Genomic DNA, 14,936 nt, shown 5'->3' with positions numbered 1-14,936 from the left:
CAGAAATGCACACATGGCCCACTTGTCAGAGAAAGTCCCCGGGTTCCCTTTGTACTGTCGCAATCACATTCAACAGATGACTGCTAGGTGTAACAGCCCAAAGACACGCTCGTAATGTGCTATGTCTGCAGTCTCACACTAGGTGATCTGTGAGTGCAGACAGACATGCATGTTGAGGATGGTCACACAAATTCTTCTGAGCTCTCAAACATGATCGGAGTTGTCTCAGAACCAGTATTAACATCCTGAAACTGTTTTGCAGGAGATGGACTCCGAAAAAGCATTACTCTAAGAGAGCTCCTATAAACTCTGAATACTTTTAACGGGCCGTTAAGTGAAAGGTTGCACATTTACCTAGATTTGTACTCTATAGAAGTCAGTGAGCCTCAGACCAAAGAAAGCTAATCTAGAAAAGTGCATCCATGAACCTACCACGAAAGTAAGAGAAACTTTCTGACATTCTCTTCAGGGAAGCACCAAGACCTCCGCAAAGACCCTGCATTGTCATCTGGGAAGACAAAACCTCATACAAGATTTACAGTGAAATAAATATACTTTCAGTTTAATGCATCCACTGAAATACAGACAGAAGCATTTTGTGAGTAAAGATATTTAGACCAATCTCTTTCTGAAGTGATAGGACCAACACAAAACAGGAGAGATGGTCTTCAGATGTCCCTTACTTTACTTCAGGTAAAAAGTGCTGAACTTCATAAAAGCAAACAGCTCTTTTTAGTGAAGATATCCAATGCCTTAATGGTCTTTTCTGAGAGAGAAGCCTGTGCGTGTTTCTCTCTGTGGCTGCAGCCATGATAAGAAAATAGATGGCGGTTGTGAAAACAAGCAATTAATCAATGTCCAGTATTTTCTGGAGGACACAGACTGCCTTTTAATGGAGTTGGCTACATGGGCATCTAAGGCACCACAGAAAGGCTGTTTGGTTCAAGCTGCACCACTGAAGAAGCTGAGGAATGATCTGGCCCAACTATGTATTACAAAAAAGGTGGGAACGCATAAGGCTTCCTGGCAGTCTATGTGATAAAAGGTATTCATTTTCTCTCCTCTTAATACAGCCCAGAGGTAATTTCAGATGGAGTCAGCTGCAGGAAGCATATTTACACCAGAGGCACACTGCCCTTTGCCAGCTGTGGCAGTGCTCATGCTTTCTGGAGTATGCCACTGCCTGTTAGATAACGGCTATTCTGGTCCCATTTGAAGAGGATTAAATCTTAAAAAATGATCATTTTGATTCCTTCAGAAAATATCTCCTTATATTGTGACTTGAACTTTATCTCAGAAGAGAGTGCCTATCAGGTGATTACAAAAAAAAATTTTTTTAAAAAATCACTGTAGGAGTTGGGAAGCATCTTGACATTCAAACCAGCAGTTCCCCTCAAACTACCTTTGATTCTCAGTGCATTGATACATCACCACGTGTGAATTTAGAATACATCACACTCTTTATTGTCTCCAAATCATAAGATCGCAGAGTAATTCCTGCATCTGACGTGCCGTTTCTTCTAAGTGGTCACAAGGGATCCACATCACCTGGCTGATGACTGTTGCTTCTGCTGGGGGGCTGGGATTAACATGGTAGACTCAGCAGCACATAAAAATGAACTAGAGACAAAGCATGAGATCTATGACACTTGCCACCAGTGACTGTCTTTTGGCCAAGAAGTCTGTGGTTTCACCCTCTGATGAGCCTCAGCTCTCACAGCTACTGACACAGTCACCACTGCTGGTTAAAGATGGCAGCTAGGTCCTCGTCGCAACCAGCCTTCTCAGGGACCCTCCTCCAGAGTGAATGCCGTTGCTCCCCACAGCCCGCTTGCTTTCAGCACGGAAGGAAATGTCTTTCCACCACAGAAGGTCTGAAGGTTAAAGCTTCTCTGATGTTGACAGGACAGTGACAACTCTCTCAAGAAATTACTCCCGGAGCCTCCCCTGACTGCCCTTCCCCTGGCACAGTGACTGAGCTTCCCAGAGAGAGAAATCTCTTGGAGGTAGCACAAGCAATGTGTAAGCACATCAGGTATCAGAAAGTGACTATCAAAAAAAAGATCTTGAAGCTAGTGAAGGAGGGACAAAGACCAGAAATACTGAGGACTAAAAATGTTTATTGAAAAGACCCTGCAAAACAAAACAAAACAAAAAAACCCCCTTAGCCAATGGTTGAGAGAAACTGAGGACAGGTTACCCACAATAGAGGAAGGGGCAGCAGCTTGCTTGCACAGCATGAGGCTACTGCTGAAGCAAACATCATCAACACTCAGCTGCTTATGAACACCCTGAGAGTGAGCATAAATATATATATATATAACTAAAACAATCTGTTCTTCTCATCTAGGGAAAACCCTACACATCTTTGATTTTCATTCACATAGATAAGAAAGAAATCAGTTACTACACAGATAAAATAATCTTAGGTAATTACAACCCACTGTTCGTAATCCTAAAAATTTTAACTCCAGTTCACCAACTCTCAGTTTCATCTCACCTTGTTTAGGCAGCTCTGTCAGATGTTGGATGTTAAAAGCCTACTCAGCCTCTCTCTCTCTAAAGCCAGTAAAAGGGGAATACATGGCTTCAAAAGCCACTTCAGATCTTCTAAAAATCTAAATTATCTTGGAGATAATTACCTCCATTGACCATAAAGGGAGCTGAGCAAAACAGACTCTCAAATTACGGCACTTAGGCAGCATAAATCCAGGCCTTAATACATAACTTCAAAAGGCACGTGACCAGCCACTTTGGCTTCAGAGGGATACCATCTGCGTTTAAAACCTTTGCTGACAACACTGACCATAGTAATGGGCAATATTCTGGTTTAGGAAGGTATTCTGAGAAAAGGCTCTACACAAACTTTAAAGGGAAGGAGACTACCCCAGAAAAGCAAGTAAACAACTGATTTTCATTGCTATACGCTGACGCAGCTGAAGTACAATTCTTATCTAAATTAATTCCTGCACCTTTTGATTCATAGGACAGTACGTAACTGCTGCGGAAATGAATAGTTTCTATTTGCACATCCAATTTTCAGTTTAAAAGCAGGTGCTTAACTGCAATTCTTTCCTGACTTTCCAGGTTCAAGAGTCATATTTGAATACCAGCATGGCAATTGAAAAGCCAAAGCCGACCATCTGAGGGGTACTGACTGAGCTTGAATTTTGCATGAAACCATTCTTGGCCGTAAGTTACAGAAGAACAGTGCGCACCTGTTCCCAGGCTTTCAGCATGCTTTCCAAGAAGTTCTGCTAATCCAAACCATTCAAAATAAAATCCCATCAAATTCGTCTTTCACGAAGCACACACTGGATATTTGCAATTATGCAAGGCTCCAGTTTAAGGGCAGCAGAGAGGCTTGCAATCTTAATGCAGGCTGACTTTACAAACACTGCAAGGGAGGGAAGTATCATTATCTCTGTTTTGGAAACGTCATTGAAACTTGTATGAACTGAACATAAGAAATATCATACAACATATCATCCTCATTTAGGACACCAAAGCATTAGGGATGTACAGGCATTTGGCATCTTGGTAAGGTTACACTGATTTTCTTTCACCATGGCACTGTTAAAGCGCTGCTCACTGAAGGGTTTTACAAATGGAGAACTACGGCACATTAAATTTAGAAGTGTATACCAATTATAGATGTACAGCTTGAGAAGTCAAGTGCCTATTTTTTGTAACGTACTTAGCATTTTTTATATTGAACCATCTACTTTATAGCAGTGCTCCTAGTGTTATGTGCTGCTACTGGGAGTGTTCAGCACTTCCACTAATCACACTTCACAGTTTCAAACTGGATACTAAAAAAAATTACCTAAAGCTTGCCTTATAGAGTGGAACAGCCAGAGAAAAGGGTTATTTGGAGGTCAGGGGAATGCAGGGAGCCCCTGCAGAGAGGCTCTGTTTCTCCTGGAAACAGTGGCTTTAGGCTCAACTTGGCCAAGGAGCCTGCAGTAACTCTACCAGGCGCAGGACCCGCACCTTCTGACTCGGAGCGTAGCAGCAGAGGGGAGACTGCAGCCTTGGCAACACTGGATATACTTTGTGCAGAGGAAAGAATGGGCTGAAATTCTTCCGTTGGGAAATGGGTTTACGGCAGAAGACGACAGGTCTTTGATGCTAGATGTTACATTGGGAAAGATGGGGAAGGAAGGAGAATGGGGGCTGACATTCTCATTCAGGAAAAGAAGAGATTCACTCATCTGAAGAGCTATTGTATGCCTTTAATGGGATACATATGTGCATTAGGCCCCACGCTTTCAGTATGTCCAGTAAGTCTGATGATTTCGAAGTACAGATACATGGGGCTTGTGAAGCACCTACGAACCCTTAGCAAACCGGTCAGGGGTTCCAACACGTAGCATCATTTGGACACCAAATGCCTTAAAACTCCAGACAGGTGTCAAAGAAACAAAACATCTCATCCCATTCCAATGGTTCAACTTATCACTGGGAACAAGGGGTTTGCGTGCCCTTGTCTGCAACTCAGGAAGTGAGGAAACACTGCAATTACCTACAGCCGTTCCTGGGTCCCAGAACACAGCCTGTCTGGTAAATCTCCCATTTCGCCTTGTCCCTCCCTTCCTTTCCCTTATGATCCCCTCAAAACAATCAGCATAGACAAAGTCACATATCCTTCATTTTAGCAACTTACAATGAAAAGTGAGCGACAACTCTAACTACGAGGGTCAATTTCTCTTTGCAATACCGTACGTGCACTTGAGTTTGAAGTGGGTACACTACTCCAAACATAAAGGAGTAAGCTTTGGAAACCACCTGGGTGTAAGTGGCTGTGAACCTATATAATGCCTCATTATGTGTTTCATGCACACTTAACACTTGGCAGGTTTATTACTACCTAGAGCGTCCCCCTTCTCGAAAACAGCTCCTTTACCTTGCCATGTTACATTTTGGCTTGCCTTATATATAGCCTGTGGCAATGCCCCAACCCACATTATTTTTAAAAAGTGGCAATGGCTTTAAAGAAACACAAAAGCACAGTAACATCACAAATGATAACCGGGATATGAAGTTGCCCTTCCTTCCCTTCTGCCTAAATCAATTAATAAAGAAAGAACAGTGGAAGTTCAGGCCTGTATTTCTCAAGTGCAGATCAAAACAAGCCCTGAGTTACTAGAATTTCTCTGGTAGTTACATCACAGCTTCCTCCTCCGTCATAGCAAGATGAGCAGAAGAGCCCTCTGACACACTCTGCCTTCAGAAAGCCGCCCCAAGGGAGTTATAATTGCTGGTAAATAACCACATTCTCAGACAACACTGTTCTTAAAAAAAAAAAAGAGAGAGAGAAAAACAAAAATAGCAGAGTTTACATAACCAACAATAAATCAACTATATCTCTCAGCCAAGTTGAAGATGAGACCAACCTGATGGTAAAGCAAGATTTCCAAAAACTGTATTCTTAATGCTCAAAATTTTAAAGCAGAATCAATATCCTACTGCCAACAGAACATTTTCTATTTCTCAATTCTGTCAACACTGCTTTTCAAAAATATTTTGCAATAGTAAGATAACAACTCTTATCCTTTAAATACAGTCACCCCCTCACAAACATTCTTTGTAGAATGAGAAGATAATCTTAAATATACAAACTGAAAACAGACAATATCTGCTCTTAGCTTTGCTTCTGTTAACAGTTATTCCTAAAGTTTAGGAAGTTTAAGACCTTTCTGAGCTGAAGCTGAAGCCTCTATACTTAAAACACAGTAAATTTTACCATAGCAATGACAGTTAGAAGACAATGTCCTTATTGCAAAGATCACATTTCAGTATTCAGTAACAGCCTAATTCAACTCCTAACAGAAATCTTTCTGTAATAAATACAAAACTACAAACATTTTTCACTAAACACTGGTTCTTGGTAACAAAATGAAGATGAAGAGACTAATTTTCAAAAATATCAAACTTCAGGTCCCCCAAGTTTCCTAAAACTGAAACATCAAATTACAGTCTTGGTGAACAGACAGCAACTCACTCATTTTTTTTCCCCTCTGTCTTCAGATGTACAAATATCATTATATTCACTATAACGACCAATTACAGATCACATAACTATGTTGCCTCTAAGCCGAGAGGAAAACCATTCACCATTTTTTGTTTTTCCTATCCTGCTGCATAGAGTAAGTTGTACTTAACTAGTCAGACTCTTAGAGATGACAGAGCATCATCATCCTCTTGCATATATTTGTGTAAAGCAAGACTGCAGAGTGGAATGGAAAGTTTGTTTCTTCCTTTAAACTGTAACTATCAATGCAATATCATCTATACAGAATAGTGTAGCATTTTACAGCACCTGAATTTAATTTCTGGGCACTGAGTTCATTTACAGGCATTAACATAGCTGAGAATGGCAGCTCAGAAAAAAAATGGGAGATAAAACACTGAGTGCCAGCAGTAATTAAAAATTCAAATAGCACAAAGTCCATCTTTTCCAATAAATTCCAATAAATCAGTTAATGAAGCCATCTTCCTAATTGCAAACAAACTATTATTTTACTTTTAAATTACTTTGAACAACCCATCTTGTATAATCTTCTAATGAAAGTGAAAGCTTTGGAACATTGTTGCTGTTGTTGTTCCTCTAAAATCTTAGTTTCAACCTGAATTCATGACACTGAAGTGGAAACACATTGACCTCTTCACTTTTTTTAATGCAGAAACGATGCTGCACAGTCACCTGCTCTGACTTCACATAATACAGGACAGCTTCACTGCATTTCTCACACACTGAATCCAATGACAGCACTTCAACTCAAAGATGCCTTTTACAAATTCATCCAGTTTTAATCTAAAGGCTTGAACAATGAAGAATCTTTGTTAGCTTGTGCTTTGACTCCTGGATTTTCATGACTGTTTTACAAAGGTGATTCAATTACACAGTAGTACTTCATCCCAAAGGATACTGAAGGCAGTTTACTAACTGAAGGAAGTCAAAAGCTCTCTGGTTACCTTTTCAAGGTAAAGCTTGGCAACTGTTTAACAACTCAGTCACTGGTGGATTTAACTCTTCAGAGACTGCCTCAAATTTAAACAAAATAATCATTGCTATCTGCCATTCTGCTTAATAGTGCAAAATAAAATAAAAAACCACACCAAACCCTCAGCTGTGTCCATGTAATTTATATGCTCTAGTCTTTTACACTTTTTCCAGTGATTTTAACAAACGGTGTACTGCTTTGTCTTAAAGCAAATAAACTGTCATATTTTAAAGAATATGGTAATGGATATCTTCTTCATCCTGGATGAAGCCTGGATATTTTCAGGCTACAAAGAGCACTGGAACTCAGTTCTACCAACTGTATCCCTTTCTTTCTCCCCTCAGGCCACAACCAAACCAAACCAAATCACCCTGGATGAAAGAAGGCTTACATGCTGTATAATGCAAGATGACCAAGCTTCCCTGCTGCTTTATCCAAGAGAAAGGGAACAAAGTCTATATATTGACATTGACCTATTGAAAACATTTCTGAAAACTTTCGGTTTCTAATTGATGAAGATACATACCCCTATAATACTCAAGCCTTTCAGGTAGTCCTGACGAGGTTGGGCTTGTGGCACACAGCCTGCTAGAACCACTTTCTTCTTCCCTTCTTGGGCTTTCCTAAAGAAGGAGAGACAGACAGCGTGATAATATTTTCAAAAGTGATCATTTTCAACTTCAAAGTAGTCATATTGTGCATGTGACACAGAAAAGCAACCACAATGAAAATGTTCCCAAATCAGAAGCAACTTGTACGCCTTTGAACCTCAGAAACCAAACAAACTGACACACCAGAAGAACCCCATATGAAGCTATCAGGCTACAACACACAGGGCTCGGTTTGGGGAGTATCTACAGAGACCATTGCCACTGTACATCTTGGACAAAAGTACAACCTTGAAAGCCTTAATCAAGTTCAGTTAACCTCTATTTGCCACAATGACAGCAGAGGATCTGGTCAAGAAAGATGGGACAGAGACATTAAGTGCAACTCAAGAACAGTTACACAGAATACAAGGGACAGCCTACACAGATAGGCACCGCTAGCTCAGAACATAAGCATTTATGTAGTACCAGTCAGAAACGACCAGTTACATCAGCCTTCTGATGTTTACTTCAAAATGTTTATTTACTTTTGAATGTGCACTTACTTAAAAATGTTTAAGCAAATGTTTAATTAAAATCATATTGAGCATTTTCAAGCTTTAACTGCTTGCCTTTGGCAGAGAAACATTTGTCTGGATGTTAACTTGCCTAATTCCTTAGCTTTGATGCTACCTTAGCACCAAGTAGGAAACCAAATTACTAAGATTAAATGGTTAACACTGTTCATTTTGTTAGTAATATTTTGACTCACTTTGAATTCAACACTGAATATCAAGCCATCACTGAATCTTGAAACTACAGGAAGCCCTGAACAAAACTATCAGCTGCATACAAAACAGTGAGATGCAAAACCTCCTCATGTTCATTAAACTTTGAGGATCAGCCATTAACACATTAACCCAGCACGACTACTGCATTATAATGCGCAAAACAGTAAAGAAGAGAAGCACTGAATAATTTTAGCAGATTTGCTGGGTCTGACATATTATGGGTTACTCTAAGAACTATCTTTCACAGTTGCATGCTGTATCACAACCTCCTGGCAGACTTCTGTCAAACTGGAACCTTGTAAATCCATATTTTCTCCAGCAATATATGGATTCATGAAGTGTTTACTGTTATGTTGGAACAGGCTAAGACATGTCATAACATTTTTCAGAAAAATTATCTTATCCAAAATACACAATTGCTTAGACAATTTTATACTCTTTGGCTTGCTTCAGCTGTCGCCAAGCTGAATGCACTACAGAAAGTCATGTTCAACAAGCACAAGGATGCTACACTGAGTATCTGGAGATCTCCAGCAAATGCAAATTTAACGAAGGAAAAAAAAAAACCAAACCAGACTGGTACCACACACAGTTCTACTACTCACAATTTTCACTTCATACTCGTAATATGGACAAATTTATTTACAAATTATAGCTCAAATGAAATCTCACAAGAACACAGAAATTGTAATATTAAAGGATAATTAACAGCAGGCCATCTTGCCAAATACCATGTGTTGGCTGCTGCACTAAAATGAGGTATTTTCGAAGGAAAAAATTAAATACCCTCTACACAGACAAGTGTGAAATAACAGGAAAATGTATTATGCCTATTACCTCATATCTAATATAAATGCAGCAAATCTCTATAAAATATTCAATTTTGTTTTAGTGGGGCTTTCAGGAAATCTTCAGATATTCGTCATACAGAGCCTCATTGGTCCTCTACTTGCATGCTAAGATGTATAATATAAATGCAAATCCTTTCATCTCTTCCTTGATAATATTTCTGTGGATAAAGAACTATGATGAAATGCTAATTTAGTATATTTCTTAGGCCGGGAACCTAGCAACATATCTCCAAAATCTACAATCCTTCTTTTCTTTCAGTGGTAAATATTTAAGGGTTTTGCAAAACTTCAATAGAGGTCACCTACTTCTACATACATAAAGTTAAAAAAAAAAAATAAAAAAAAATCCTACTTCATGCATTACCTAAAAATGTCACATAGCACCATGTGGCCTTCCACCTAGTCAAAGCATAAAAATCACTACCTATATAGTCTAGCAGACTCAACCTAATGCCTTGAGGCAAGACAATAAGACCTGTCTCCAGCAAACAAAGCACACATCCCTAGGCAACTCTGCATCTGGTATAATCTGCTGCTAGCAACAGCCCTCTCCATCTACTTGAAAACCTGTGAGCACTACAGAAGAAAAGCTTTTATTCAAGTCTTTTTATCAGAGAAAAAAAACGAACAAAGTTTCCCTTGACACATTAAATGGCATTTTAATGTTATTTCACAAGCTTTAACATTTTGCTGTATCTTCTGGGACTATAACTGGAGCTAGGGGGGAAAAAGTTAAACTGAGTATTCTTCATAATAAGCACTGCCTTCATTTAACTTTTTTAAAGTTGTACAGGTGTCTATAGAATAAAGAATTTTATACACTGAGGTTTTCTTTGCTTTAAAAGGCAATTAAGTGGAAATGTCAGAACTAAATTTTCAATCACAGTTAATTTTCATAACATCCATAATACACTGTACAGTCCATGAAACCCACCATAAATGAAAAACCATTCTAAGGAAATCATTAAAATTTTTGCCTCATTTTCAAGAAACCACTTCTCAAAATATGCATTCCAGTACTATATTGTCACCTCCTTTTAATATTGTTTAATGAGCCCTCCTCATATTAACAAAAGCCTCTAAAAATTATTCTTCAGAAATCTAGTTAGTACAGCAACTGTATTAGAAAAGCCTTTATCCTTCAAAAATATGAATAGTAATGAGAATACCACCTCATGGAATCTAGTAGGTGGCATGAATAAATACATCTTCCCTTTTAGACATCCGTTATATTTTTCAATTACATGAACCTTACCTTGAACTTTCAATTTAATTGACTCAGATAACATTTTCTAGAAATACATTCTTTTCTAAAAGCTACTTGCAAGGTATTCAACTGAATAGAAATTTAATTAGAGCAATTCTTTTAAAAAAGAAAGGAATTATTCGAGCTACTTTCTAAGTAATGGGTGGGGAACAAAAAACAAGTGAGGAACAACAGGGGCATGAAAAAAAGTACTGCATACAGTAGAGGACTCATACAAGATCTGTAGTGAGATCATAGACTATACTCCATTGCAATTCCATTGCATAGATATAGCCATTGCAACTTTAATTGTACTATCAGACTTCATGAAATATGTTCAATGGATTCTGCTTTTTTACAAAGCAAATTTGAGAATCTAACTAGGACGGGGAGAAACTTCTGTCTTGCTTATGTGCACTTCTATTTATGTTGTTAGGAACCTGCCCAGACTGGTATATTCTGCTCACAATTTTATGTAACATGCTGTTGCATGGTTCCCCTACTTTTTATTTTTTGAGCTCTTAGAAAATTTGCTCAGTAACACGACAAGTGCCCCCCACCCTCCAAAAAAGCCCCCCATAAGCGTTTCCTACATCAGCACTGTGTGTATAGCAACACTGCGGGATACCATGGCAGCCAGGGCAGAAAGCTGTACCACTTTTGCACGACTCACACAGCCACTCAGGTAGAATCAGCACAGGAAAAAAGTTAGAGACCTTTCCCTGAGCTTCAAATCTAAGCAAAGCAATAAAAGAAAAAAACAAAAAAAAAAACAAAAAAAAAAAAAGAAAAAAGTGAAAGCAGAGAAGATGGGCTAAGTTCAATGGAAGACAACCTGTGACATCGAAAGTAATTGCTAACCTGCTCTTTGCTAGAAGAGAGACAAGAGAAGCCAGATCATCAGTGTTCACCTGCTCGCTTGCCTTTGCATAAGCAGAGCTGCCCACTGGACTTTTATAGGCTGTGAACTCCTAAGTGAACGACTCTTAGCTTTCAGACAGCCACCACTGCTACTCACCAGCTGCACAGGAAGGCATGGCAGGCATCTGAAATCAAAAGCAGACTGTTCTGCCAGCAGCAAAGCTAGAAAACTACAGACTGGTCAGCATGAAACACGCAATTTGCAAAGTGTTGCTCTAGTACCAGATACTTGAAACCAAGTATTATACCTACAAACCCCAATTTTTTTCCTCCAAAACCCATTGTTGGTGGAATTAAATACTGAAGAAATGTTTAAACAATAAGCAGAAGGCTGCCTGCAGCAGGACTAAGTAACACTTAAATACAAGTAAGAGAAGAAGCAAGAGCGGGATTTTCAGCAAAAGCAATGAATTAGGAGGAAAAGCGCTTTACAGTGAGCTTGTTAAGCTTTGCATTGCTAGTAGTTGGGAAATGTTAATAAAATAATAAGAGAAGTCTTTCTAATGCTGAAGTACAACAGGCAGTATCTTTGTTATCTGAAATGAAAATGGAATTATTTCAACCTGAATCCTACTAGGCAGATGACGACTGACCATACTCTCAAGTAAGTTTTTACATCAATGAGCTATTTTTACCAAACACAGTACTCCCCTCCCCACTGTTGTACCAGGACAAACCTGGCAACTTTCACATGCAGATGCGTATAGCTAAATCAAATTGTGCAATGCACCAGCGTAGTCTAGTCATGCCATTCTCATGGCCTTCTATTACACAAAATCCACAACACCCCATATCAGGTATTTTAGAAAGGTGTGAAGCCATAAATCAACGGGAGGTTTGTGTCTAGAAACGCCCAAAGCAATGTTAGTAAACATGAAAAAGTTGTGCTAAGGCAGCTCTAGCTGAATACAGTATGAGCTGGGTATATGATGAGATCAGGCTGCCAAAGGTTATAAAAAGTAAAACTGAGGGGATACTACTTCCCAAGCTGTAGAAATGATGTTGTGATGTCTCTGGGGAAAAAGAAATGCTATTTGCCTAAAGATTCAAATGTGTGAAAGATCTTCCAACTGCCTCATCTGCTGAATTAATCAGTAGGAAGCCGCAAGTTTTAAAGGGAGCGCAACATCCCTGGAATGAAAAGATGGTGCCTGTATAGCATCTGGAATACATTCCTGAAAATCCATAAAATCACACAGCTATTTTCTGTTTGAAAAATTACAAATGGTAACTTAAACTGTGGCTTTACAGGCTTTGAGCCTATCTAATGTCTCATTACTACCCAAAGGCTTGCTTCCCATCCTCCCTGTCTGCTATTGCTGCTCCTACCTTTCTCCAACTCCAACCCCTCCTCTTTCTCATTTCTGGCCATCTGGTATCACTCCTCCTCTGCTCCAAGCTCTGCAGCTCACTGGACCCTTCCAGGGCCCCATTTCACTCCCTGATATAGGAGAAACCTATTGAACTGAGTTTAGGGGTTTTTTTACCATTTTATTCCGTTAAGCTAGCCCATGGGAGAAGGGCTGCAGTAGAGCCAGAACAGAGGTCAAGGGAAAGCTGTTGGGAAGGAAACAGAAAAAGAGAAGGACATGGGAACTCCTTGTTTCATCTATGGTGAGCTCGACAAGTGTCATGAAACCTTTGAGGTCACAATATGCTAGGCAGCATAGGTGAATAAAAAGCAAAAAGGATATAAGCCACTCATACACATTGTGCTTTTGAGGTTAGGAACAGCCCCATAGTCAAAGGCATGTGGAAAACCTGAGGAAAGCTTGTCAACATTATTAATTAGAGCAGAACCACTTGAGTCTACTTAGGCCTGTCAGCTTCCTTGTACACTTCCAGAGACCCCAAAGAATTATTGTATTTTTCTTGTGAGGCACATGAAGATGTCAAGTCCATTTAAGGATGCTTATGCTAATTATTGGAGTTTACTGAATTGCTCTTCAAGGACCAACCCCTAGCAAAGGAGCCCTCTAGTTACCATGCTGCATCCTCTGCACTCGTCTCCTTCGGCAAAAACTATCAGGTAACATGCACATACCCCAGGGGAAAAATAAGTTGCACATTCTCCACCTGACAAAAGCAAGCACGTCTTTTCTGAAAATACTTCAAAAAGACATAAATGCTTGCTCCATCAGACTCCAAACTGAGGTTATAAAGATGTGCTCCAAGCAAAAATAAATAAAAGCATAAAAATATCCTCCTCCGACAGAGTTTTTCATAGGAGGTAAAATGTCAGCTCTAAGAATAACCCCAAGACTCACATGCTATGTATCAAATTTTTCCCTAAATTTCTGAGAGAACACACCTGAGGAAGAAAAAGTGTATTTTATCTATATTTGGATATTCACAGTACCTGCATGAACAGGCGTTACACTTCTTGCATCTTTCCCACTCTCAGAAAATATGCATTTGAATGCACTACTCAAATTTCTGCTTTTCACAAGTACAACAGACCCATCCAAGCTTTTATGGCAGACTCTTGCGTCCATCACACTCCAAAACGATGGGTTAGCAGCTGCTTCCAAACTACAGCGAATCTTCCCAACACAGCTTATTGCATTAGCTCTAATATCTTGGTTTGAATGGAAACTTGTTTTCATCCAGCTACTTGGCATGCAAGTTAAGTGACCGCAAGTTTGTCTGCAAAAGGCAATCTCATTTTAAACTCTAGACCCAGTCAGATCTGTGCCTGAGTTTTACTCAAATTTTCTGTAAATGTAACTTTATAGGCAGCAATTAAAGATGCAGCAGTTATTCTTGGGCAGTCATTACTCAAACAAATACAGTATTTTAGTGGTGATGATGGTCTTTTCTTCCTGCAAAGGCTTTCAAAGTACCAGTACAAAGATTTTATCAAATTGAAAAAATCAGACCAGGACATATTCAGGAAGAGGATGTAATGAAGGAATAAATCCTAAATCTCATCTTGGCCCTGGCTGGTAGTTTTTTAGCCCCAAGCAAGGCTGAACTGACCAACACCAGAGGGGAAGTTCCTTCCCCAAGAACAGAGATCTACCAGGATGACCTTCGGGCAGGCTAGGCAAGAATGGTTACAGGCCAGCTGCTGTCCCTCCAGCTGATTATGAAGATCAATTTAAAAATCAATATACTGTAACCTTAAAGCAAATTTGCAAAACCCGTAATTGAAAGTTATCAGCCTTACAACAACAAAATTGTTTTAAAAAGGAAAGTGTAATTAATGACAATCTGCTCCTTAAAAAAAAAAAAATTCATCTTGGCTGGTGGTGAACAGGTTTTTACTTGTTTGCTAAAAAGCATATATATTTTAAATTTTTTTTCTCATTATTGCTAAGAAGTCAAGTTTTTTTTTTTTCCCCTCTTTATTTAAAAGATTGAGGGACCTTGCCATACAACAGAAAATACTAGAAAGTCAGTACAAAATTTCAAAGCAGGAGGAGTTTGCCCTGCTCCTGATGCTGTATCCTTAACCAGGACATAAACTCCTGATCAGATGCTTTTGGGCTACTGCTTCCCTTCCATCCAAATGATAAGCACTCTTGGGCAAG

The 14,936-nt window shown here is 39.3% G+C and overlaps 1 protein-coding gene across 4 annotated transcripts in view; it reads right to left on the bottom strand.

The window, feature by feature from the left end:
- CDKAL1 (CDKAL1 threonylcarbamoyladenosine tRNA methylthiotransferase) overlaps nt 1–14,936 on the bottom strand; it is a 429,338-nt gene that overhangs the window by 289,163 nt on the left and 125,239 nt on the right. For all 4 annotated transcript variants that reach the window (XM_087764738.1, XM_087764716.1, XM_087764726.1 and 1 more), the window contains one exon: nt 7,534–7,630. In XM_087764738.1, the coding sequence (XP_087620864.1) occupies nt 7,534–7,630 (97 nt within the window). The remainder of the gene's footprint in view (nt 1–7,533; nt 7,631–14,936) is intronic.

The sequence above is a fragment of the Nipponia nippon genome, unplaced genomic scaffold (genome assembly GCF_047370975.1).
Source record: "Nipponia nippon isolate SJK-2023a ecotype South Korea unplaced genomic scaffold, ASM4737097v1 scaffold_1, whole genome shotgun sequence".
Taxonomy (NCBI): domain Eukaryota; kingdom Metazoa; phylum Chordata; class Aves; order Pelecaniformes; family Threskiornithidae; genus Nipponia; species Nipponia nippon.
The sequence above is the reverse complement of the archived record's forward strand: the minus strand, read 5'-3'. Positions and strand labels throughout refer to the sequence as shown.